We start from the raw sequence: 26,387 nt of genomic DNA, 5'->3' as shown, positions 1-26,387 counted from the left end.
TAAATAAATTTATTAAAAAAAAAAAAACAACAACACTGAGATACCACTACACACCTTGAAAGAAAGAAAAAAAAAGTACAGCCATTAGACTGGCCAAAATCTAGAACACTGACAACTCCAAATGTTGGTGAGGATGTGGAGCAATACGAACCCTCATTCTTTGCTAGTGGAAATGCAAACTGGTACAGCTACTTTGGAAGACAGTTTGATGGTTTCTTATAAAACTAAACATACTCTTATCATAGGATCCAGCAATCACATTGCTTGGTGTTTACCCAAAGAATCTGAAAACATATGATCCACACAAAAACCTGCCACACCGATGTTTATAGCAGCTTTCTTCGTAATTACCAGAACTTGGAGGCCACTAAGATGGCCTTCAGAAGGTGAATGGATAAATAAACTCTGGTACATCCAGATGATAGAATATTACTCAGTACTAAAAAGAGCTGAGCTATCAAGCCACGAAAAAACAGGAACGAACCTTAAATGCATATTACCAAGTGTAAGAAGCCATTCTGAAAAGGCTACATACTATATGATTTCAACTGTATTTCATTCTGGAAAAGGTAAAACTGTGGAGACAGTAAAAAGATCAGTAGTTGCCAGTGGTTAGGGGTGGGGGAGAAGGGATGAATAGAGGAAACACATAGGATTTTTAGGGCAGTGAAAGTACACTGTATGATATAATTATGGATTCATGTCATTACACATTTGTCCAAACCCACAGAATGTACAATACCAAGAGTGAACTCTAATGTAAACTATGGACTTTGGGTGATTATGATGGACTAACCTAGATTCATCAACTGTCACCAATGTACCACTCTAGTAGGAGATGTTGATAATGGGTGAGCCTATGCATGTGTGGGGCAGGGCATTTGTGGGAAACCTCTGTACTGCTCTCTCAACTTTGCTGTGAACCTAAAACTGCTTTGAAAAAATCAAATTTTTTTTTTTTAAAGCTAAACTGAACATCCAACTAAACATGATTAAAAACAAAACTAAAAGCAAGTCTTGATTCTAGAAAAAATGTACCAGAAGGGAAATATAACTAATTTTGAAACTTGTGTTAAGTCTTCACGTATTATGATGTGGAAGAAGAAGAAAAATAATTTGAAAGAGCTAAATCCTCATCTACTATATGACAACAGTGAGAATCCAGAAATAGCAGTTACAAGCACATTACCTAGAAGTCAAAATGTTAAGTGCCAAAAGGTACAGCTGAAATAGGAAAGGATTTGGTAGGAGGCAGCTCTATTTCATTAAAAGCAATTTGTAATATTTGATGTTGTAAAAATATGTGAATATTCTTTTGAGAAAAATAAATCCAAATGAAAGCAATATTGGGAAGAGGCAGGATCTTTTAAAATGTCTTACAAAACTTCAAATAAATCATGGCAACATAATGAAGGTTTATTATAAGGTTCAGATCATTTAAGAAGCAATGCTTCCAGTGTTTTAACATATTTTAATACTGACAGAAATACAGACTGGCTTGTAGCAGTTTGCAAATACTTTTACAAGAATGATTGCTTCTCTTACTCTGAAAAATCCAGACATGCTTAGTTATAAAATTTTTAGAAGCCTCTTCCTTATGTGTGCGAGGTGGGTAGGGTTTGGGGGCTTAAATTCATTTTGCAAAATTATCTCAGTTTGGGTTCTTGGATTCAGGTTTTGCATCCTATTTTGAAAGACATACTTTTCCTTATCTTTATAACAGCAGATTTGTAGTAATAAGCAAGTAGGAAGCAAGTCCCACCAAATACATCTCCAGTCTTCACAGACTGGAGAAAACAAGCTGCATAGGAATTGCTTCTGATCACCAGAACATCTGACCTCCAATCAGGAGGATCGGACACCACATGTGCCTGTTGTACCTGACCAAACTCTTTTCAGCTAAACACAGGCACCTTCCAAATCATACAATCTCAGCAGAGCCTGCGTTTTTGTTAAGAGAGCCTTACATCTTAACCTCTTCAACCAGATACATCTGGGAGTTAAGTGCTCTGGCTGGCACACAAAGGCTCCACGCTTCCTGTCACACCCCAAGCTATTAGTGACATAAGCAGATCTGCCCACTTCCCTAGCTCCGCATCAGCTGACAGCTCTCTGCCATTTCCTCGCTCCCAGCTCGCTTTTCTTCTGAGTCTGTTCTATAGACAGCTGTGGTCCACATGAACACATACAGCTGTTCAGGAACATTCTTCCTGGGTATCGCTCTAAACATCAAAACTGATCCTTTTGTTTTTAAACGCAAGTGCTCAAGGTTTATATTAAAATAAATGTAATTTCAGATGTGAGCTCCAGATGATGGTAGTTGACCCTTGAACAATGCAGGGCTTCGGGGCACTGACCCTCAGAGCAGTCGAAAATCCAAGTATAACTTATAGTTGACCCTCCCATTCTGAGTTTCGCATTCGTGGATTCAACCAATTGTGATTGTGTAGTACTGCAGTATTTACTATTGAGAAAAAATTCTCAAACAAATGGACCTGAGCAGTTCAAACGCATGTTGTTCAAGGGTCAATTGTATTTACCATTGGGGTTCTACTTGGGTCGTACCTCTCCTCATTATTATTATTATTATTATTATTGGCTGTGCCATGCGGCATGTGGGATCCCAGCTCCCCGACCAGGGATCGAACCCGTGCCCCCCTCCCTCCCCCACAACAGTGGAAGCGCAGAGTCCCAACCACTGGACTGGCAGGGAATTCCCCACCTTATTATTATATGCTGTCCCTGTACAACCCTGTACATATCAGACTCTCCCTAAACTCCAAACTTGCATTTCCAAAACTTCTTTTTCCTCTCTCTCCACCCCAAGGGTTACTCAAAATCGATATTAAAATTAAAAACTTATGTTTTTTCCAGACCTGCTTCCTTTTTTATCCTGGTTAACAACTTAAAAGAAGCTGGGGTTTTTCCTCGATGTTCCCAAGCATTTAGCAAATGCTTACTGGATGAACAGACTTTTTCATTTTCTCCTTTTGGTGGTGAGCTCTGGACCATCTACAATTCTGGTTGTCCAAGCTGGAAACCTTGGCAACACCATCCTCTTTTTCCTTTTCTTTTCTGCCAACCTTGCCTTTATACTGTTCCAGTTGTCTTTTGCCTGGATGCTTGCTACAGATAGCCTCCTCCCAGGCCTTTAACCCCCATCTATCCTCACCTCTGCGGTGCGGGAAGTCCAAAATGAAGACTTGCTGTGTTACTGTCCTGCTGAAGAACTTTCAATGTCCCATCAACTAAAGAACAAATCCAACTTTCTTGGCACTACATGTAAAGCTTTCCTTCCATGTTGGTCTCTACCAACCTCTCTACGATCATTTCTTTGTTCACTCTAGCAAAACTTTCAACTCAGAATCACCAACATTCTAGTTACTTCCCTAACACAGAAGCTGTATAGGTGGTGGCGGTGAGAGAGCAGAGCTCAGTAGATCAGGAAAGCACCATATTCGGCAGTTTTTCAAAAGAGATAATATGGAGACATGACCACTGTTAAAACTATGATAAAATATATATCCGAGGAGAAACATAAAAGCAAGATAGAGTTTTTGAGAAAATTCTCAAGGGATGCACTTTTATGTTCTTTGATAGTTCCCCCAACCAGTGGCAGTGTCCTTCTTCTCCAAGCACCTCCTGTTAACGTTAAATCTTTAGGTCATTATTCACATCACACTTCTGGGCCTCACTCACTTCTGCCAACAGTAGCTTCCCACTCCTCCCTCGTCTCCTTTTTTGACCCAGCTAATCCCAGTACATTGTTTTAAAAACAGCAGATCACATACTGTCTTATCTTGAAATATTACCTGCCTGCCCAGGTTGGGCTAAGGGCCCTTCCTGTTTCCATTGCGTTTTGCCGTAATTCTATTAAATATTATATCGAGATTAACTGTCTATTCTCCCCGTTCACAAACTATAAATATCTGAGGTCATGGACTGTGCTTTCCTCATCTTGGCAGACTCAGTACCTAGAAGAGGGACTGGCATAAGCCAGACATTTAACAAATGCTTATTAGCTGAAAGAACAGGTAACTCGATTTTTGCTCTTTGGTCGTTAATCTGTACCACAGACCAGTCTGGCTTCTAATCGGAAATAACACACAGGTAGCACACTTCATTAAGGCAGCCATTTATAAAAAATAATTGATGCTGAGTGGGATGAATCCTTAACACCGAGCCACCTAGGCTGCTCCTCCAGCTCCACTGACACAGGGACTGGACTGATCTTCTTGGAGAACATATTGTCTTACAGCTGTTTTTTTCTATTTTCATGCAGACTCAAGTCAGATGATGGTTCTATTTGTTGCTTCATGTCAGCAACTGGTCTGGGAAAACATAACACTAGCTCTAGCAGTGCTACAGAACAGAGTCAAATGGTATTTGAGCAAATTTTGTTAGCATGGGACAAATTTTGAGCAAATTTTGTTAGCATGGAAGCAGCCTTAGGAACATTTTCTTTGCCAGAGAATGTTTTTGTATGAAATTTTTAATGTCCTAAGATCATTTTCATTATCTCATTACTTCAGTCCTCTCCAAGGAGCACTCTATATCATGAATTCCAACTTTTCAAGATCTCCTGGGGGACTTTCACTCCATCTTCTGCCTTGGTCTATAACATGTTCCATATCTCCCATGGTAAAAACGGTATTTTTTAGACTTCTTACTGCCTTAAGCCACTGTTTTGTCCTGAGATTTTCATTCACTGAGGCTCTTAAAAAACAAAAGGGTTTTTTTTTTTTTTTTGGCCAAATTCACTTAGATCTTAATTCTCTCTAAGCTACCTTCCACCTATATCATTTGATTGAGACTCCTGAAGGTCACCAGTAACCTCCTGTCACCTCAAGTGGACATCTGTAGTTTACACCATGCAAAGTCTACTCCCTCTTCTCGTGGCATCATCATTGCCTTGATTTCCTTTGGGATACCTTTTCCTCTGCTCATAGTCTATGTGCTTTAGTTGAGCTGATCCCATCCTTAGCTTCAAAGGTAGGCATGTAACATAAACATAAGCAACTCAATACAAGGCATGAGCGTCATGGGTCCTCACTAGAGCCAATCAGAACTAATACTGGAAGTGAGGTTTGAGGTAAAATAAGAGATAAAGCTCTTTCTAGTTTTATGGACTTGGACTTGAATAGATGTAGGCTAAGATTGTCACTGCCATCTTGTCACAATGAGGGGAAAGTCTTTCAGAAACTAGAGCCAAAATAGGATACGAAGCCAAAGGATAAAAAAAGAAAAACTATGATTTTGTTGACTGAGCTCCTAAATCCAACCAAACCTAATAACAGAAATAGCCTTGAACTTTATAGCTGTGTGAGTCAATAAATTCTCTCTTGCCTCAACCAGTTATGGTTCTATGGTTGTTGTCGTTTGCAACAAAAAAGGCAATAATTTATGCATCATCAAAAAAAAATCAGTGGCTGGTATTTGCCAGAACTAATCATTCCCTTTTCAAATATGCACTATTCCTTTGTCTTTACCCATTTTTTTCTGATCCTTCTTTAATCCCCTCTAGTTCCTCTTTATATATAGCTATAATTGTGGAATTTCAGGGTTAGAATGAATAAGGGGTAACAAAACTAGTATGTACTGAGATCCTTGGAAAAGGCACATTTTATATGCATAAATACCTGTTAAAAGTGTAGATACATTTTTTGAAATTATGTTTGGAACACTACACTATTGATTAAAATGCTCTAAAAGAGATGTTATATGAAGGGAGACTAGTTATAAATTTGGACTGCATGCTATCATTTCCATCCTGAATGTAAAGAATTGAATATTAATGAGGCACAGAATGAAGGTTTTCACAGTGATAATGCCTCTGATTGTAGTTTGAAAAAAAATGGGAGAAATGTGTTATTGCATTTTGATACTAGCACACTTTCTGGAAAGCAATTAGATTGCCTTGCCACCTCAGTTTTTAGAAAGCAAAAGGTTAGAAAACACAATAAAACTGAACATGATTTCCAAAAAGAAATGAAAGTCATTGGACTGTGAGATATTTGAAATCATATCAAAAAGCAGAGTTTATGGCCCTATGAGTTATGGAAAAGGAAATTGAATTGTATGTTTTATTTTTAAAACACAACCACTACAAAGGTGTTTCCATAGTAACAAGGTCAATACCAGTCGCCATTGCAGACCTTCCTCTTTTCTGATACTGGGTTTAAAGATCTTTTTCAAATACCACTTTAAAAGCCCTATGAAAAAGTACAGGGTTTCTGATCATTCATCTGAACGAAAAAATGAGGAAAAACACACATGGAGTATTGAATTTCTCATGTTTTATGGATTATAAGCGTTCGCGGCTGTCATATTTTCAGAGAAAAGCCTGCCTGACTAGCTACTATGCCAGCCCCTAAACATGGGATTTGATTAGCCTGATTGTAAATCTGGACAAACAGAAGTTGTTTGCAGTAGTATTCAAACAGAAATAAAAGGCAGCACAGTATTAAAAAACACACTTCCTTAATATTTAAATATTGAAAGAGTTAACTAAATAATCCCTGTTATTAGAGAAATTTCAAAGACTCAGATAAAATATAATTATCAGCACTAGAGGAAGGTTAAAAAGATACAGGTCACATTTTGTTTACAACAGAAATAAATAGCTCTTGGCCATAAAAATCAATTCATTTAGCACCACCAGGAAGTGGCTTCTCCTTCCTCTTTCCTCTGTATCAAGATACACTGCCTATATGACAGTCATTTGTATCATCTTATCTTCCCCACTAAACTGTGCACCCCTCAGAGCAGAGATACTTTCTCTTTGTGTTCACAATAGTATCTCACACACATTTTGTATGTAGAAGACACTGAAAAAAATAACTGAAGGATGAATCATGAAAAATAACGACACAACAGTAACTAAAATAACACAAAGTCTCTGGCCTATTTTTAGAAATGTGTCCATTAAAATGTGTACTCATGATTTTAATCTTCAAACCAAGAGGCTCTAGATCCTTGTTCACAAACTCAAAACCGTTAAGTAATAAATCCAGTTGCCTGACCCCTACATCAATTCCTTCAGAATCTCTGCAAGTGGGGCCCTGGCATCAGCATTTTTTAAAGCTACTCAGGTAATTCTAATGTGAAGCCAGAGTTGAAAATCACTGCTTTAAACTGTTCTGCTTGGGCTCAACTAATGGCTTATTTATTTACTTCCAACTTTTAGCTGCTTGCTTTTTTTTCCCCTCAATATTCCCTCATAGTACTCTATTTACCAAATCTATAACACTTTTTATTATAACTTGATTTATTCTCTACATGATAAAGGCTTCAATTAAAATAGTTCTGGCTTATAAAATTAAAAATTTTAAAGAAAAATTATTATTGTATTTTGTTCAATACACTTATTAGCCTTTCGTTGCTGTGAATCCAGCTTTTGAAAACCAGAGCCGAATACAGTACCAATGCTATAGATGTTAAATACATCTAGTAGAATTTAACATGTGCTTTTGTGCTTTTAAGCTTACCTTTCCCAGGCCTGTAATGCCTTTTACACCCTTATCTACCTGGAAAAATTCAGATTCCTCTTTCAAAACGTCCAGATCATATTTCTCTTCCTCTAGGAAGACTTCCTTAATTCAGACTATCAAGAACTCTCTTCTTCGGCACTGACACTGTCCCTCATTTATGCTTCTATTTTGCACTCCTAATACTGTATTGTCATTTTTTTCTTTTTTGTTTTTAAAATAAATACCTCATCCATAGTTGATCGTGAACAATGTGCAGTAATTGCTGCACAGCGAAATAGTTAGAAGCCATAGGTACTCAATAAGTGTTTACTAGATGAAGGAATAAATGGCCATATTGAAGTGAACCAGGTACATTTCAAAAACACTATCGCTATGGACTGAATTGTGCTCCCCACAAAATTCATATGTTGAAGCCCTAACCCACATTCGTGATGGTATGTAAGGATGAGGACTTTGGGAGATAATTAGGTTTAGAAGAGGTCATGAGGGTGGGACACTCTTAATGAGATTAGTGCTTTTATAAGAGGAGACACCAGAGAGCTTGCTGTCTCTCCCTCTGTTTGCCACATGAGGACAGAGCAGGAAGGCAGGCATCTGCAAGTCAGGAGGAAATCCCTCACCAGAACCCAACCAAGCTGCCAGCCTCCAGAACTATGAGAAAATAAATATCTGTTGTTCATGTCACCCAGTCTATAGTACTTTGTTCCAGCAGGCCAAACTGACTAATACAACTATGAACTCGGATTAAGTTATTTGAAGAGAACATTAATATAAACATTACAGATATTTATGCTATTTCCTTTTATTGAAATCCTTAAAAAAAGTTTTTTTTTAAAGAAAAGACCATATGAAATGCAGTTAGTCTAGATATTTCATACTTCCTTTCAAATAAATTTAAGGCATAATTTTTGGTATTTTCCTGGTAAATTAAGAAGCCTGACATAAGTCATATATAGTGGAAGATGAAGTGATTTTGCAGAACAATGATCAGTAGGAAAAAAATAAGTTACCTTGGGGATGGCATTATCAATTATAGCTATTCACCAGGTTTCTTTTTTTCCTCACAGATAACAACTGAAGACCCAGCATGTTCCTTGCACTAGGTTAGAGACTGTCTTAAATTAATTTTATTTGTCTTATGTAGGATAAAGAAAATATTTAAGGTGTCATGGAACCTCCATAATGTATTATTTATTAATTTATTCAACAAATAGTTATTGTGCATTGTGGGAACCCAATTTTGTGTTTAAAGCTATTTTAAGCTAGTTTCATTATGGCATTCTCTTGGGTTGGTGGATACAAACTACCCAGTCCTTATCTGATAAATCTATTCTATAATCAAAGCATAAGAACTGTGTGGCTTAGATCAGTAGAATCTCTACTTTGAATTTCATGGATAAGTAACATTTTTAAAATTTGTGGAACCAATGCCAACTTCCCAACATTTTATTTGGCCAAATAATAATCTAAAACACAAATCAATATCATTACCAACTATCACTATTAGTTCACAAATGACAAAGCATTTTAACACAATTAAAGAATATAATCCTAGTAGAGAATAAAGGGTGGTTTTCAAGGTGACATTTCATTAAATAGAGAAAAACATCCACTATATTCTTTATTCTTCTCATCTCAACCTAGACTGGTGAAAACTTTGTTAAGAACAAATCCATCTGTGAGATACAGAAATTTCTACCATCTACCATTTCTCCTCCTTCTGCCATCTACCACTTCTCTACTTTGTTCCTATTTCTCACTATTCAAAATCCCTTCCTTATTTTAATTCTTTAGGCAGGCCATTAAAATAATAAGCAAACTAAGTTTAATCCCATCAGCTACTACTTAAATGTAATCATTTTCTCTCATTTTGTCAAATACTGAAGATAAATGATGCTTCTGGTACCATCATAACTTTATGTTTCTGCATTTATAATATATCATATGAACATCTGAATGATGGGTATAAATCAAATATCAACCAATGAAGAAACAAAACTTACATGTGTGGACCCAATGAAACTACCCTTGCCATTACAATTCCAAGAATCAGAGTTGTTAAAACTGTAGAAATAAGAGAGATCTGAAAAAGAAAATGTAAAGATATATGGTCAGTTTAGCATAGAGACAATTTTATTGAAAATATTAGGTGATTCACTTTTTACTTGAGTAAAATTAGGTACAGTTTTTAAAATACAATTCTTTAGTAGTTTATTCTTACAGATTGGTATTGATAATCTCAGGCAGGTAAATTTTTATCAGATCAGTCTTAGTTCTTTCCTCCCCAAATAGAACAAGTACCAAATATGACTATTTCATAAAGGGAAATTATGTTTTCATTTTTCTTCAGGTTTTATTTTAGTGTTGACTTGTGCTTTTTTCTATCTATAATTGCTTCTTGCTTCTGTCGTTATCCTACCCTGCCCCTTCCTACACAACGTCCCCCCACCCACTCACACACATTTTCGGATGCCTCTGCTTTTTCCTTGCTGCTTTCTAGCTCTATTAAGTCTAGTTTTCCTCTGTGGTTTTGCCCTTTGGTCTGTTTCTAGAGTCTTCCCTGCTACTTCCTCTCTCTTCTGTCACTATTATAACTGGTTACAATAGAAACTGCTCTGTGTGTATATGTGTTCTTTGCACTCTTTACATTAAATCTGTGTTCTACTCTTAATTTTTTAAATGGATAAGCACAATTTAGAAATTTTTGTCTGATAAGAAAAATATAAAATTGCTTTTATTTCATTTGAGTGTCATTAATCTTGTTTCCTGTGTTGTTAGTTTTTAACTAGAGAGAAGGTTCTATTATAAGTCCTCTGATCCACTCAGATATTGGGAAAGAGTCCGGTCACATAGCTAGAAAGTGGTCAATGGGGAACTCAGATGCTCAGCCTGACTCCAGATCAGTGTTTCTAACTACTCTGTTTTGCTCATGGGAGATTTATTTAAATACATCAATGTGACATTTTAAAGGGACACTTAGGGTCAAAATGTTCAAGTATTAGTAATATGATAGAATATTAGCTTTCTTTTCATAAATGTCTTGCCTTTTGCTCTCAGAAGAAAGCATTTATGTCTACATTGAGCATGTGGAATGGAAAACAGTTCAGACATTTCAGAAAATTCACCAAAAAAGTCCCTTTTAATACACTTTAGTTTATTTCTGGATGCCTGTTATGGAAGGAAGGAGCATGGTCAGAAAACTCTGGAATATCATCCCCATTCTCAGCTCTACCTGGAAGGAGGGGCTTCATCACTGTGGATACACATGAAACATCACAGTGAAAAGTAAAATTAATTAACTGTTGGATTTTTCAAAATAGAATGTAAAAACACATGAATAACTTAAAAAAAATTTTTTTTTTTCATCAGAATGCTTGGCATAATGAGGATGCAACACCAATAATATTCTGGGTAAAATACAAACACTTCATGAGAGTAAGGAAATAAAATACAGCCAGATAAAGGCTAATGCATGCAGATAAGCATATGTGGTGAGGTGAATACGTATTTGGTTGGTTTCATTAGAAATAAATCACCATTTCTCTTTAGCAAGAAGAATCATAAATATTGGCCAAATTCTCAACAATTAATCAAATATTGACATTTAAATTCACTGGATAAAAAATGGGCACGATAGATGTTGTAATTTATAAAAAAATTTTAAGCCAATGAAGTGATTCATTCTTACTTCATTAAAGTTAATGTAATTTTAAATTGTTTAAATGACTATCTACAAAAAATGATAGAAAATAGACTAGATTTTTCAGTAAATAGACTTGGTTTAAATAGAGTTCTTTATATTTTCTAAAATTAAAGTGTGCTGTCTGTGTCAGAGTATCTACCTTAAAAAAAGAAAAGAAAGGACCTATTTATTTCATAGTCATCAAGTATTTAACCATCAGTTCCCCCAAATAAGATAAAATATCAAACATAGTTTACTCCGATACAATTATAAGTAAACTAAAAGAAACTAAAGATGAATACTGTAATTAAGAACTTGGCCATATAGATAGTAGTTTGACAAAATTAATGCAGGTAACAAAGTGCATTTCTTTGCCTATTTAAAATGTAAAAATTACCTTTCCAAGTTTTGCTGTATCTCGATACAAGGACAAAGGCAGAGTAAAGGCAACAGTGGAAAGCACAATAATGAAATGGTGACCAATAAGCAAGTTTTCAGGATCAACTAAAACACAATAAATATTATAAAGTGTTTATGAGTAACACCAGTGACAAAAGTAGTCAAATATTTAATTATAAAAATGACTTAATACAAAGCGCTACATGAATGACAACAATTTTGAATAAATAAATTCCACAGAACCATGTAAAAACAGAAATAATTCACAAAAAATGTAAATACAAAATGACTTAAGGATGAACCTATAATTCAAATAATGTTATAATATTTTGCATTCAAATTATTTTAGTAGCCTCTGCATCAGTTTTCCTGCTTCTTCCTTCCTTTGTCCCCTTAGTGTATATTTTTAATCTAGCAACTACAGAGATCCTTTCCAAAGGCTAAAGACATTATGTCACTCCTTGTCCTAAACCCTCTAATGGCAAAACTCTTCATTCATAAAGTAAGCAACATGGGGACATGGTATGTTCTGTGGCTTTTTTTTTTCTAACTTCTGTATTCCAGAGACTTGATCAGTACAACTTAAAATTTCAAACCTCAAGGTTTTGATAAAAATATTCACTATATTTCTAACCTTCCATTGAGAAAGAAGTGATTTCCCTGAAGGAAAGCAGACAAAGCAACTTTTTGGATAGGGAAGATGTCATAGGGAAGCTGCTGAAACCTGGTATTCACTGCAGACTCTTGGCTATCAAAACAAGGAAATAATAGAGTGTGTGTGTGTGTGTGTGTGTGTGTGTGTGTGTGAGATCAAATAAAAACAAAATTTGTAAACATAAAATAAAACATACTTACAAGGATTTATATATATATATATATATATATTTAAAGCTGTGCTAATCACAGTATTCACTTTAGGAGCTATGTATCTATTCCAATGAAGACACTACTGTTTAAATTTTTAGCTCATATTGAATTCCTTCAGAGATCATGTGATTATACTTTTGAAATGTCCTCAGTGGTACCAAGTCTTTGTGCATTAATTTCTGCAAAATCTAAAACCTGTAGAAGCCAAGTCTGTCAAATAAGTAAGTGAATGTGGTAAAAAAAAAAAAAAAAAAAAAAAGAGAGCTATTACTCTGAAAAGTAAGACTAGTTTTCTTATATGGCTAATAAACTAACATACAAGGAAGTTCCAAGGTGGGAATTTCAAAATGGCATAAATTATACACACACACACACACACACACACACACACACGTATATACCAGAATGGAAATATTAATTGTGGGTTTTTGTTTAACTCAGTCATAACTAAACAATCATCATAACGTTGTGAGTCAAAACAATAAAACAGGAAATTCAAGTTCCAAAACCCTTGAACTCAACTATTTGCACATTTCTGGTGAACATAATATGAATTAAATTATTTGTATATCTGGTCTATTTACCCTTTCAAACTGTTTGCTCTACTAATATAGTGTTATCTTATTTATACGGATGTCTGAAGTTACATGTATCCTTAAAATTCTGAAAGTATAGATTAAAAAGGAAGGAGAAAAGGAAAGGAAGGAAGGAAGTGTTGGAAGGATTATGCCTACTTGGTTGTCCCAAGAGAAAGAGACTATGCTATGTTTTCTAACATTTTCCTCATACATATGTATTACTCCTTAAATAAGAAAAAAGAAAGAATTTTTTCTAAATTAATAATGCTCCTTTGAAAAACTGAAAAAATAGCAAAGGAAACAAAAAATTCCCATGAATCGCACAATTAAAAGATAACCACAGCTTATATGTGAATATGTTTCTTATTTTTTCCTTATTTATGGAAATAGAAAATTTACATAATTTAGATCATATTGCATATATGGTATTATATTCTTCTCATTTTCCTTAACATTCTATCCACTCACCTAATCTCAGTTTATGAAAACAGGATTTGGAGGTTGGGGGCTATGACAGCACCTACAGATAATAGCTAACAGTGCTGGGTACACCTCCTATATGCTAGGCACTGTCTGCGTTGTCTCTCATTTCACACCATAATTCTATGAAGCAGGTGATACTCTAATTCATAATTTAGAGATGAGGGGCTAGAACTCAGCGAGGGCATTAACCTTCTCAAGGTCACACAGCTAGCAAGTAGTGGGTCAGTGATTTGATGCTCAAATCTCCCTGGTTTCAGTTTTCACTAAACCCTGTGAGAGGAATAGGCACAATTTCCAGTTTTACGTTTTGTTTTATTTTGTTGGCATGTCTCTAGGATGGGTGATTCACACACTAAGAGAAAAGGTGTTTTTGTATCAATCTGAAGGATAATAACAACTATAAAGTTAGGTGACTATGAAATGGGGATTATGTGGCTTGGACGAGGAACTCTTCAAAGCAAAAAGACTCACGATCTCTGAATTATTCAAATAGCCATGATACCGTGAAAGGATGAACAGGGAGTGGCGTTGTGGCACATGCTGAAAAGGTCTGCTTAAAATGTTCATAGCGGCTTTTTCAGAATCAAGCCAAACAGGAAACAACCCGAATGTCCCTTAACTGGATGATAGATAAAATGTTTATATCCATATAATGAAATAATCCTCAGCAATTAAAAAAAAGAACACATTACTAATAAACCCCAAAACATGGAGAATCTCAAATGTACTATACTAAGTGAAAGAGGCCAGACCCAAAAGGCTAGCTCCTATAAGATGCCATTTATTTGACATTCTGGGAAAAGCAAAAGTAGGAGGAGAAATCAGATCAGTGGTTCCCTAAGGCTGGAGATGAGAGAAAGTTTGACTACAAAGGGGAATGAGGAAAATCTGGGGGGATAATGGAATGGTTCTGTATTTTGATTGTGGCTGTGGTTATATGACTATATGCATGTGTCAAAACTCATAGGACTATACATTAAAAAGGGTTAATTTTACTATATTAAATTATACCTTAATACAAATGATGGAGACAAAGATTAGCTTGCTTATTTAAGAAATGATGTAGTATAAACAGTACATGAAAAAATGATACTACAGAGAGTTAGTGATACATAAGATATTTAAAATATAAAGTATTTTAATTATATAAAAATTTTTAAACAGCTAAATTAGAACTAAACTATATATAAAAGGAGATTAATACTTTAGGATCAGATTGGATCATGGATATTACTGGATATTTGAAGTCATCCAATTCTTCCACTTGCAAATATTTTATTTTTAAATTATTATGAATCACATTAACTATGAAAAACTATATAAAATAAATATACTGACTTACCTCCAGGGATTCTTCGGAAAACTTTGCTCAAAGTATCTCCAGTTATTATGTTGTAACTTATCATAGCTAAACACATAATTAAAACAATACAGTCACCAACAAGCCATCACATATTTCATCTTGAATATTTTGAAAGTAATCAGTTATCACTTCCCAAATACTGGCATAGTCTACTTTCAAATATAGTGATTACAAATATGTACAACTTTAAAAATAACTAGACAGCAGATTTGTGGGAGAATATTAGTTTGTATTACAAAAAGATTTTCACTTCACAAATTGATTCTTTCCAGAACATCTTTAAATAATAGTGAGTTTTGGTAGTCATTTAAAATGCAATTTGTTTTGTTATTAAAGTTCAGTTTCCAAATACTCTTTAGGAACACATATTTTGCTCAAAGTGAGGAACAATAATAGAAAACTGTCAAGGCTCCAAAATATCACATTTGAAAAAGTAAGATTTTGGAGAAATATATTCTTAGCTTTCTGTAGAGACATAAGAAACTAGTTTGAACAATAGCTTCTGTATTACTAATTTTGAAAATGAAGTCAATTTGGCCATTGATGAACGTTAACATTTTGCTTATTTAAGAAGTGCTAGGTGCAAACTTTAAATAGCATGTTGGCCTTGGACATGACTTCCACAAATCCTTAGGTTTTCAAAAAAATTTTAGCCTTAGAAGAAATCTAGCATTCTATTTTTCATCAAAGTAGGGAATCACAAGCATTAACTCAGTGAGAATCACGCTCACTTTATTTCAATGAAATACTCAGAAAACTGACCAAAAGGAACAGAAAACAAGGAAAAATGGCTAAAGATAAACACTTAATGTGAAAAATATTTCAACTACTGGTATTCTTTAATGACTATTAAAACTATTTTATTCAGAAATGGCTGTTTATGAAAATACTTGCAATATTCAATTTCACATTCATCCTTACCTATGAAGGGATACAAAAATTGTAGAACAGAGAGTAGGAGATATCCTGGAAAGCCAAAAGTTTTATTGACCAAAGACTGGTAAGTGTCTGTCCCAGAGAGGGCCCCTCCTTTTATCAATAAAACAAGGGAAAAGTCTGTGGCAAAAATAACCATTAAACAAATGTCAGATTACATTTAATACAATTTTTTTTTCAGTGTTTTGACTTAAAGAAAAAAAGAACTTTAAAGAAGAGTTTAATGCTACAGTAAATTAGCATGGCAAGTCTTACTTTCTTTTCATAAAACTTTATCTTTCATAAAACTGTACTGTTTCCAGTTATATATTTTTCAATCGAGATGTAAATAGACTTCATATATCCATGCAATGAACTGGACAGATGAGGGTATGCAGACTAGAGTTAAAGCTTCAATTTTCCATTTTACTTTCTTAACCTAACCAGTGCGACGACTATTAACAGGATGTGGCTCAACTGTCCAAGCAACAGAATGTAGGTAATCCAATATCTCATAGGCGTTCAACACGTGAAGACCGAGAATAAAACGTGCTGGAAGCATTCAGAACAAAAAATAGATTTAGGAGAGTCAGATCATTTGTTTTATAACAAAGTACAACTAGTAACTTTGTAGCTATTTTGGTTTACTTTAGTATATTATTATTATAGTTAAGAGAGCACTCTAAGAATTTTTTTTTTTGAAATTTACATTTTAGAGATTTAAGTTCCACTTTTTTTTTTTTTAAACAGAGATGGCCAATTTTCTTTTTGTTTATTTATTTATTCATTTGGCCGCATCGCGTGGCTTGTGGGATCTTAGTACCCTAACCAGGGATTGAACCGTGCCCTTGGCAGTAAGAGCTCGCAGTCCTAACCACTGGAACGCCAGAGAATTCCCAAGTTCCACTTTTGGTGTTGAAATTGAAGACACAAATATACAGAAAATATATAATTAAAAGTCTCTTTCATTTAACCCAATGTTTTTTGAACACCTAGTGAATGACACTGCAGTTGTACTGGGTACACAGCTACACAGAGGGTGTGATTCTTGCTTTTTCTTTTTTCTTGCTCATGCTTCCATCACAGGTGAATTTTTTATCAAGTTATTTGGAAATGTACTAGAATACAAAGAAGAAAATACAAATCATTGCAATGTCGTTTCCACCTTGATTCCCCACCCCCAGTTCATTGAAACTTCTTTTAACAAGTTCATCAATGAGCTCCAAGTTGATAAATCCAATTGATACGTCCTAAATATTAATCATATTTGCTTTTTCAGTAGCATTTTCCCCCTGTTTACCATTCCCTTGTCTCTCAACCGTCCTCCCTTGGCCTTTCTGACATCACTTTCTCTTGGATTTCCTCCTACCTTTTGGGCAATTTATATTTAGTTTTTCACGTTTCTTTAACTCTCTTCAAACCCTGGATTCTTGGACTTTTTCCTCACTCTTCAAGATGTCCTAATGTGATCTTATTCATGGCCATGCTTTCAATTTTGAGAAAGATGTTAGTAACTCCCAAATTTGTACCTCCAGCCCAGATTCTTCCAAAACTCCAGATCTCTACATCTAGCTGCCTAATAAACATTTTACCTTGAAGACCTCATAGGCATCTTGATTTTAGATGTCCAAATTATAATTTATATATTTGTTCTGGAACGTGCTTCTGCATTCATATTTCTCCAAACTGTGAATAATATCAAGAGAAACTTGAGAATCACACTAGACTTCTCATTATCCATCATCACCTTCTATTTTCCTTTGGTCACTAAGTCCATTAACTACTGCATCATAAATTATTCAACTATATCTCCTCACTTCTAGTCTCTAACCTGTTTTATTTTAGGGCTTAGGCCTTTATCATTTCTCGCTCGGATTACTGCAAAAACTCCTATTAGTTCTCTCATCCACCATCCCCTCCCTACTAAGACTTTCTTGACATCCCCCCTCTACCAGATGAATCTGACCACAGCATAAATCTGACCATGTCTTCTGCTTAAAATCCTCCAGGGGAATCCTTTGATGCCTTTGGATAAAAAACAACCCTTTTCCATAATTTTTTTTCAGAAAAAAACTGTTTGTTAGCTGTGGGCTCTTGGATGAAGGACTCTGAACTTACTTTTCATCTGTAAAGTAAGGCAATACCCCAACCTTGAAGAGTCGATGAGGATGATGATGTTTAAATGCCTACCACAATGCCTGGCATGCTGTGGAGGCTAAATGAATGAGAACTCGTGCTATTTTTAGTTATCTTCTATAGGCTGCGTGTTGTGGTGGACAAACATTGTATTTGGAATCTGATGATAACGATGGTAACAATGATAACAACCACAAAAACACTAGCAAATACTTCACAACACTTTCTGTCTGCCAGACCTTTTTCTAAATGCTTTCCGTATATTAACGTGTTTAATCATCTCAACAGCCCTAAGAAGGTGCCATTATGATCCTCCATTTGATAGATGAGAAAAGTGAGGCACAGAAGCTTAAGTAAATTGCTAAATTTCACAGAGTAAAGGAGAGATAGGACTCAGACCCTGGTAGTCTAGCCCCAGAATCCATGCATTTAACCAAAATCTCAACTCTGTTGCCAGTAACTGCAGACCTTGGGCAAATCATGTTAACCTACTGAAGTCTCAATTTCCTCCTCCATAAAAAGTAGAACATGAATACCTACTTTATGGAGTCAGAAGGATTAAGTATAGTGGCTGCATTATGCTTAGCATCTAGCCAGTCTTCAGGAAATGGTAATGATTATCATTACATGGGAGCCTTCATAAATGCCTCTGCAAAACCTCTCTAACTTCATCTCTTTCCACTTACCAACATCAACCCTATAACTTCAGCCAGGCTGAATCACTTACATAGTTCTCTTTTGCATGTCCACATTACCATCTGCTTAGAGTACCCTTCCATTTTCTTTGCTCACTCACATTTTTTCATAAACAGTCAGTGAAGCTGTCTTTTCCTCCCCAAAACATGTCTGCTCCTTTAAGGCTGGGTTAAATGCCAGTATCCCTATTGTCATGCACATATTTGTATTATGGTATTTTTCATGAAGTATTATAATTATGTGTATTTTTTTCTGCCTAACATACTACATTGTGAGCTTCATGTGGGCAGGAATAAAGCTATAATTGCTATACTATCATTGCTATCATTGTTATAATGGCACCAGTGTCAGTAAATATCTGTTGAATGAATCAGTGATCAATAAAGCAGGATTGCTAGGTGTCTATATATCTGATTCAAATTTAATGCGATAAATGACTTAATAAATATATTTTAAAATATTCTGCAAGCACAAATGACATAGTAATTCATCCTACATCCTTTGTTTAAAACTAGGAAAAGCTTCACAAAAGAGTTGAGCAGTGCCTTGAACGATAAACAGGATTTCACCAGGTAGAGAAGAAAAAAAAAATGTCAAGCAGGGGGACTATCCATGGGAAGTCAGTGTGAAGGTATATTCTATATGTGGGTAATGGAATAGTCCAGAATGGCTAAAACATAAGTCCCACACAGGGCAGTGTCGGTGACAGGGTGAAAGAGAGGTCATATTAGTGGGAGATAAGACCAGAAATGCAGACTGCGGCCGAACCATTTAAAGAATTTAAATGCAATAAATTTTTTTCTGTTGTCATTATAGAGTCTTGGAACGTTTTGACTGGGGGAATATCAGATCAGGCTGAGGTTTCATAAAGATAACTTTTGCAGTAATATGGAGGACGGATCAGAAAGCAAAAGACACATGCTAAAGGCAGGAAAACTAAATAGCAACTTATTGGCCAAGGAAGAGAATCAGTGAGGACTGGAGTAACAGGGGGTAACCAATTTCATAGATGTTGTAAAGTTTTGGTGAAGAACTGTATGCTTGGGATGAGACTGCTGAATTGTATAACAGTTCAAAATGTTCTGCTTCAAAGTAACAATTTGCTAAGAATTTAGTCAATAACAAATGCTATACGGGCTATAGATAAAGCTCTCAAAAGTTTTAGGAATCTCAAATATCACTATAACATTTTGATCTCCCTTTAAATGTACTGTATGCAAATTTTAGATAATCCATGAATGAGTGTACGTTATTTAACAGGAAAATTTTCTTTTACATCATTATGCATACTTGGACAATAAAAATTATTTTACTCTAATCAACAAATATGAGAAGCTTAAAGTAAATTAAAATAAAGTCATTTGTTGTAAATATTTACAATTCTTTCTTGTTCTCCAACATTTCACAAACATTAAAACAGAACTTAGAAACACTACTTGTTGAACTGGACATAACTCATTAAAAAGACAAAAGAATAATTGTAGAGACAAACAACTGTATAATTACAGTGTCAATTTAAAGAACAATTCAATATTATAGCCCTACTTGTAGATTTTGCTCTTAAAAGCCTAATTAAGGAACAAAATGAATCACAGTCTATTTTTTGTGTCTGTGTGGTCATCCTTAATTTATCAAAATTATTTAAGGATTTTCATCATGCAGCCAAATTACTGAGTAACTAATTTCCGCTGATTAGTTGCAACATATGACTTTGCAAAGGACTGCTCACAGACGTTGCTGTAGGTTTACGTATAGCATCAGCTGAGAGAGTTATTCACATTATGATCTATGTATGTATAACGTGACTTGGCTTTAAGAAACTATTCATTCTCCTCAATTATTGATTGAATCCTTAGGTGATATATGTTTTTAAATGCTTTCTGTCTACTGGTTTACAATGTGTGTACATGTTCATAATGCACTTAAGCCATGGTTATTATGCCTGAGAGGAAATTATTTGTCAGTACTGATTGACTGGAAAACAGGAAATTAAAAACGACAAGCGTAAATCCTTGAATAGGGTTTTTTAGTGTGATAAATGTGCTCATAAATAAAATACACTTTTTAAACACCAGCAACTCCGAATAAGCACAAAGACACAGATTCCACATTACTAAATTATGGGTCTTAAGCTACAAATTAAGAGCTGTAGAAGCTAAAAGCATCTTAGGTTTAGGGAGTGGTGGGTGGTGAGAAGAAAGCAGGGAGGAAGGGAGTTGAGGGCCTCTGCAGCTCTGACTTTGGCATCTGCTGCATGCTTTACTTTCTTCCTCAGCCTGAGGAAAAACAGCTGAGTTACAGGCTGGTTTTGGAAGCCTGAGATTTTATGAGGGATGGCATCTTAGTCAGAGTCTCCAGAAGTAGAGCTGAGACAGAGATTCTTGGGCAAGAGGTTTGACGGAGTGCTCTTAGGAGAAGGGGAGTGAAAAGATTGGGCAGGGGAACAGCTCACGAGGACTCGATCTCGATCTCGGGGGAGAGCAGCTGCAGCCCAAGCCCTGCAGTGGTGGCGTCTGGAGCTCCAACTGCCCGGCACATTGGTCCCTCCCGGAGGCAAGGAGGACAGCTTTGGGGTTTCCGTTAGTCAGTCTTTGGGGAAATGCTGGCTGGGGTTCATAACCTCACAGGAAGGTGATACTGTTAAGGCCCAGGTCGCCACTCTGGAGCAGGAGACAGCTGAGGTGTTTTGTATTACCTGGTAAAGGGCATCTAGCAGCCCCCTAGCAGCAACCACTGCGGGGGGTGTCTGTTTGTGATTGCTGCCTCTTTCACAGTGATACTAAGGTAGAGGAAAGACCTTGTGTTTGCCTTGAGGTGAACTGGGGGGACGACATCTTCTCTTCCTCACAACAGGAAGAGAAGATGATTAGGAGTTGTAAAGCCTGCACTTAGACCGGGGAATGGGTGTGAATGAACATGTTACACGGAAAGCGGGAAGCAGAACAGAAGAAGTGATACAGAAGCACCTTATTGCTGCCCTTGAAGACGGCGGCAGGCAGGAGGCTGGGCAGGCAGGGTGAGGTGGGGAGGGCGTGGGGATCCCTGCTGGTTGAGCACCGGGGCTCTTGGTGCCACCTGCACAAACAGAGCTCAAAAAGGTTGTTCATCTGTGTGCACCTGCCCGAGGTTTTTGTGGGAAAGGAATCCCTGATGTCTGCATTTTCAGAGTACGGTCTTGGCCTTAATCAGTCTTTAAAGTGACTCCTCTATCTACCACGTTTGGCATAAAGTGAAAAGGCACATGAAAAGGATTTAGGCTTGGTACTATATAATGCTTTTCTAATCTGTTCAGAGGATTAGCAAGAAAAGTAAATCTCCTCAGACATAAATGTTTAAATTCTTTAGGATTCTTTGATGCACTTTTTAATTAGGAAATTCAATTACGGGGCGTGTGTGTATGTTTGTGTAAAACAGTCATTGCACAATTTAAGTTGCAGGAATAAGCAATTATATAGTATTTTACCTGTGACATATGAAACCCAGAATAAAAGCAATATTCCCAGAGGAAAGCCAGCTTGCTTCATTGAATAAGGCAATCCTAGAAAAAACATAAAATGTCCCACCCATCACATTAATAAAACATATGGAAACACGGAAGTTTTCCCCCAATTTCTGTATATAATAGGCTAAGTAAATTGACATATTTATATGACATAGTTGTAAACAGTATATATGAATACTAAAATTAAATGTTAGCATATTAATACCTATTTCAGAATAAAATGTTGTCAGTTAAGGGCATGTCAAGAGAGCAAGTTTATGAGGTGGGAAAATAAGAATAAGAAAGCATCAAATGAAAAACAGATGACAGTTCACACAAATAATGTTCCCTTCAGGGTGAGGGGGACATATGACCTACAATATGTGGAGAGTAATGACCCAGAGTTCTCCTTATGTGCTGGCCGGGAAAGCAGAGATGATAATAAGAGTATAGAAGGGTTATGAGATATGAGGAAAGACCAACCCTGGGGTCAAAATGGGCAACTCCGTAGGAAAAGGAGAGGAAAATGAGAAGGCAGAAGTATTTTTTATAAAGCTGAAAGGAGTATGTAATGTTATTTCTTATGAGTCTTTTTTGGAAATGGGCAATTTTAGATTATGGACAATGAAACATTTAAAATAAAATGTACTTAAAATAATTCCACCCAAAATATTTATTCTCTGAAAACTTTCCCCTTTCAAAAATCTGCTGAGCTTAATTAAGAAGTACTTTTTAAGTTGACATGAATCAGCTTAAAGTGTTCATATCAGGAATTAACTCTGGAATTCGGCCTAGACCTCTATGGTACATGGAGGCTGAATTTCAAAAAAGTCTTTGCGCCTACTTGCTACTACTTTGTCTCAGGTTCCTACATTTTATTTACCATTTGAAAAAAACAATTTGCCTATATATGGAAAGTAAAATCAAGAAATACATCAACTTGTGAAAGTTAAGAAAAGTAACTCAATCCAGATGACCGAGACTAAAATGTCATAATTTTACAGGAAAAAGTAATATTCTCAATGCGTATTTGCAGGATTTTGTTTTGTCCTTGCTTTTTCTTAAATTGGATGTTTCAAATAACAAAAGCGCTGAAAAAATAACTGCCTTCATTATTATAATGCAACGCACTTAATGTTTTCAGAACTTTTCCTTTGCTTCAAATTGGGAAAATATGAGCTGCTCATTTCTTTCAATTCTGATTATTTGGCTCCTTTGTTTTAAAAAATCATTTAAAAAACCATTTCTATTTATTGATTAAATTATATTTACAACTGATATATCATAATAAGTTTGTACTTTAAAATTTAACACTCTATAAATGGGTAAGGAAATATTAACGTGGATTTGATTTTTCATGACTGTTATGTTTTCACATTAAACTTTTGTATCTCCAATATTTGCAAGTATCTGGAGGTTCTACACCTCTAGAAGGTTATAGAAAGGTGATTCAAGTAACGGTTGGCCACTCCAGGAACAGGGAAAAAAGTAAATTAGGTAACATTATCACTTGACCATGCAGCCTATGAAAAAAAAATTCAGCAATCTCCCATCTGCAGCTCCACCTTGATCTATCACACATGGAGGGTGCTCTCAAATATGGAAAGAGTGTGAATCACCACCCCATTTTTACTATAAGAGAGACTGATGTGTGCACATTGTTACACTGGAAAAAAAGGAAGGCCTTTATGAAAAACAATTACCAATTTTATCATTTAAGATTTTTTCCTTTAAAATTAACCTATGAATACTAGCAACATAATAAGTGTCTTAAATTTGGCCTTTTCACTGAAAATTAAAAAAAAAAAAACTTACCTATTATACCAGATCCTATAATCGAGTTGACAACATTAAAAACAGCAGCAGACTGACAAGTTTTCCCTTTGTGCTTATGTTCAGAAACGAGGGTTTCTCTGTCATCTAGATGGCTCTGTTTTAGTATATAAAAGTGCAATTAAATAAATATTTAACTAGCTCAAAAATTCAGAAAATTGTAAGACAAATACGCAATTTAGGAGACTAACGTGATATTAGTAATAATAATAAGTAATGCCAATAACGATAAGAAAATGAGGATAATAATAGAGTAACAACAATATCTAGTAACTCAAACAGAGCTTGTGAACAAACTCCATCCTAAAATGTCCTGATTACAGCTGCGCCAAGTTCGTGGACTACTGCATGAAATCCTAGTACTCTAGGATCTCTTAGGGAGCAAAGGATGTGATTTTTGTGAAATTAAAGGGGTTATATTGAAAAGTGCCCGCTATGGAAAAAAAAAAAGATCGAGGCAAAATTTCTTTTTTCTCCTGGAGAACCTTCTGTGGTGCTACATCAAGACGCCGGGTGAAGGTAGCTGAACGCTGTTGCAGGGTGAACGAAACTTGCAATGACCTGCCTTCAGAACCAGCCCCAGTCTCGTTACCTGTGGCGGGATGACGGGCCGCTGCCCCTGGCAGCCCATGGCTGCACCCGGGTCCTCGGCAGGTGGGAGGTTCGCGGGCGCGAGTACTCGACTCGCCGGAACAGCCTTCTCCGCGACCTCCAAGCCCGGGGTCAGCGCGCGGCGGACGAGTTGGGTCGAGAGGCTTCGCGGGCCCCCTTGACCCCACCTCCGCTGCGCGGGCTGCGCGGGCTGCGCGGGCTGCGCGGGCTGCGCGGGCGAGTTGGGTCGAGAGGCTTCGCGGGCCCCCTTGGCCCCACCTCCGCTGCGCGGGCTGCCGCGCGGGCTGCCGCGCGGGCTGCCGCGCGGGCTGCGCGGGCGAGTTGGGTCGAGAGGCTTCGCGGGCCCCCTTGGCCCCACCTCCGCTGCGCGGGCTGCGCGGGCTGCGCGGGCTGCGCGGGCTGCGCGGGCTGCGCGGGCTGCGCGGGCTGCGCGGGCTGCGCGGGCTGCGCGGGCTGCGCGGGCTGCGCGGGCGAGTTGGGTCGAGAGGCTTCGCGGGCCCCCTTGGCCCCACCTCCGCTGCGCGGGCTGCCGCGCGGGCTGCGCGGGCTGCCGCCCCAGCTCACTTGGACGCCGCGGCCGAGGCGATTTCCCTCGGAGGTTGCCGAATACGCCTTCCTCCTGAGGCGGAGACGCTACAGGGTGTTTCTGATTCGGGCAGCCCTCTTTCCCCGCACCTCGTCTTTTTTTCCTTTTTTTTTTTTAAAACCTCCAGCTGCGGCCTCTCTCCCCTCGCCTCCCACCCAACCAACAGCTGCAAAGTACAATATGTTCCGTCCACGCTGACTTGCTCAGATTGTACAGAGTTAAGCTGGCCTTATAGTCCATTCCCAAATTAGCTGCTCCCTGGCTGGAGTCTGACGTCCAGGTAAGAACGCACTAGCACACCTGTTCCCATGGAGCAACTTTTCTATTACTACCTCCTCCTGCTCGCTACACCGATTTCTGTCAGAGCTGACAGATGAAAATGTAGGACTGTTAAATGAAAATGTAGAACTGTTAAAAAACTTTTCTCGAGTTTTAACAAATTTGATTACTGAGCATGCTTTGGTCAAATGTTTCCGGGTGACTTTTCAGAAAAGGAGACTTGGAGAAAGGAAAGGAAAATGGAGTCAGGTAACGAACCTTAAAAAAGTGGCGGGATGGGGTGTCAGGGGATGGGGAAGGAAAGGCACTTAGAGTATCTGAGCTAGAAAGAATCTGAAATGACCATCTGTTCACCCCTCTTACATTACAGGTGAGGAAGCAGGTCCAGAGAATATTCAATAACAAAGAGACAGAATACATAGAGAACAGTTTCAAGGATAGTTAGAGCGGTAATATAACACAACATCTGCCTATCAAATAATTCAAGTGGTTCTTTTTTCATAAACATTTATTTAGAATTATGAAGCATTTAAAAAACATAGAAAAACCTAAAGAGAACTATAAACTTCATATACTCTCCACTATCAAAGTAACAAATACTAATATTTTGTCATATTTTCTTCAAATTGAGAAAATAAACATTTAATGTCACAACAGAAACCCCTTTGCCCTTCCGAATTCCTTTCCCTACGTTGCTAGACTCATCCAATTCATGAAGTTTGTGTATATCTTTTGTGTTCATGCTTTATATTTTAATTCATTCATTTGTAGCCATAAATGATATATAACAATGATTTGAGTATGTTCAAGATTTACAAAGATGGTCCCATACGGCACTATTTTCCTCCTAGCATTGTTGTTTACCCAGTATACTGTTTTCAAGATGTATTATATAGATTCATGCAGATACAGTATATTCATTTTATCTGTGTCACTGTTCAGTTAGTCATCCTCCTACAGAAAGACATTAAGATTGTTTCTAATTTT

The 26,387-nt window shown here is 36.8% G+C and overlaps 1 protein-coding gene across 1 annotated transcript in view; it reads right to left on the bottom strand.

Moving 5' to 3' along the window:
* SLC38A11 (solute carrier family 38 member 11) overlaps positions 1-24,593 on the bottom strand; it is a 57,524-nt gene extending 32,931 nt beyond the window's left edge. The window contains exons 1-7 of the mRNA XM_068543959.1: positions 24,516-24,593; positions 23,906-24,020; positions 22,073-22,147; positions 15,784-15,918; positions 14,842-14,907; positions 11,570-11,676; positions 9,494-9,573 (exon numbers count right to left, since the gene is read on the bottom strand). Coding sequence (XP_068400060.1) covers positions 9,494-9,573; positions 11,570-11,676; positions 14,842-14,907; positions 15,784-15,918; positions 22,073-22,147; positions 23,906-24,020; positions 24,516-24,554 — 617 coding nt within the window. The 5' untranslated portion in view covers positions 24,555-24,593. The remainder of the gene's footprint in view (positions 1-9,493; positions 9,574-11,569; positions 11,677-14,841; positions 14,908-15,783; positions 15,919-22,072; positions 22,148-23,905; positions 24,021-24,515) is intronic.
* Between the last annotated feature and the right edge of the window lie 1,794 nt (positions 24,594-26,387).

This window comes from Eschrichtius robustus, chromosome 5 (assembly GCF_028021215.1).
Source record: "Eschrichtius robustus isolate mEscRob2 chromosome 5, mEscRob2.pri, whole genome shotgun sequence".
NCBI lineage: Eukaryota > Metazoa > Chordata > Mammalia > Artiodactyla > Eschrichtiidae > Eschrichtius > Eschrichtius robustus.
Note: the sequence above shows the minus strand (reverse complement) of the source record. Positions and strands in the feature narration are given on the sequence as shown.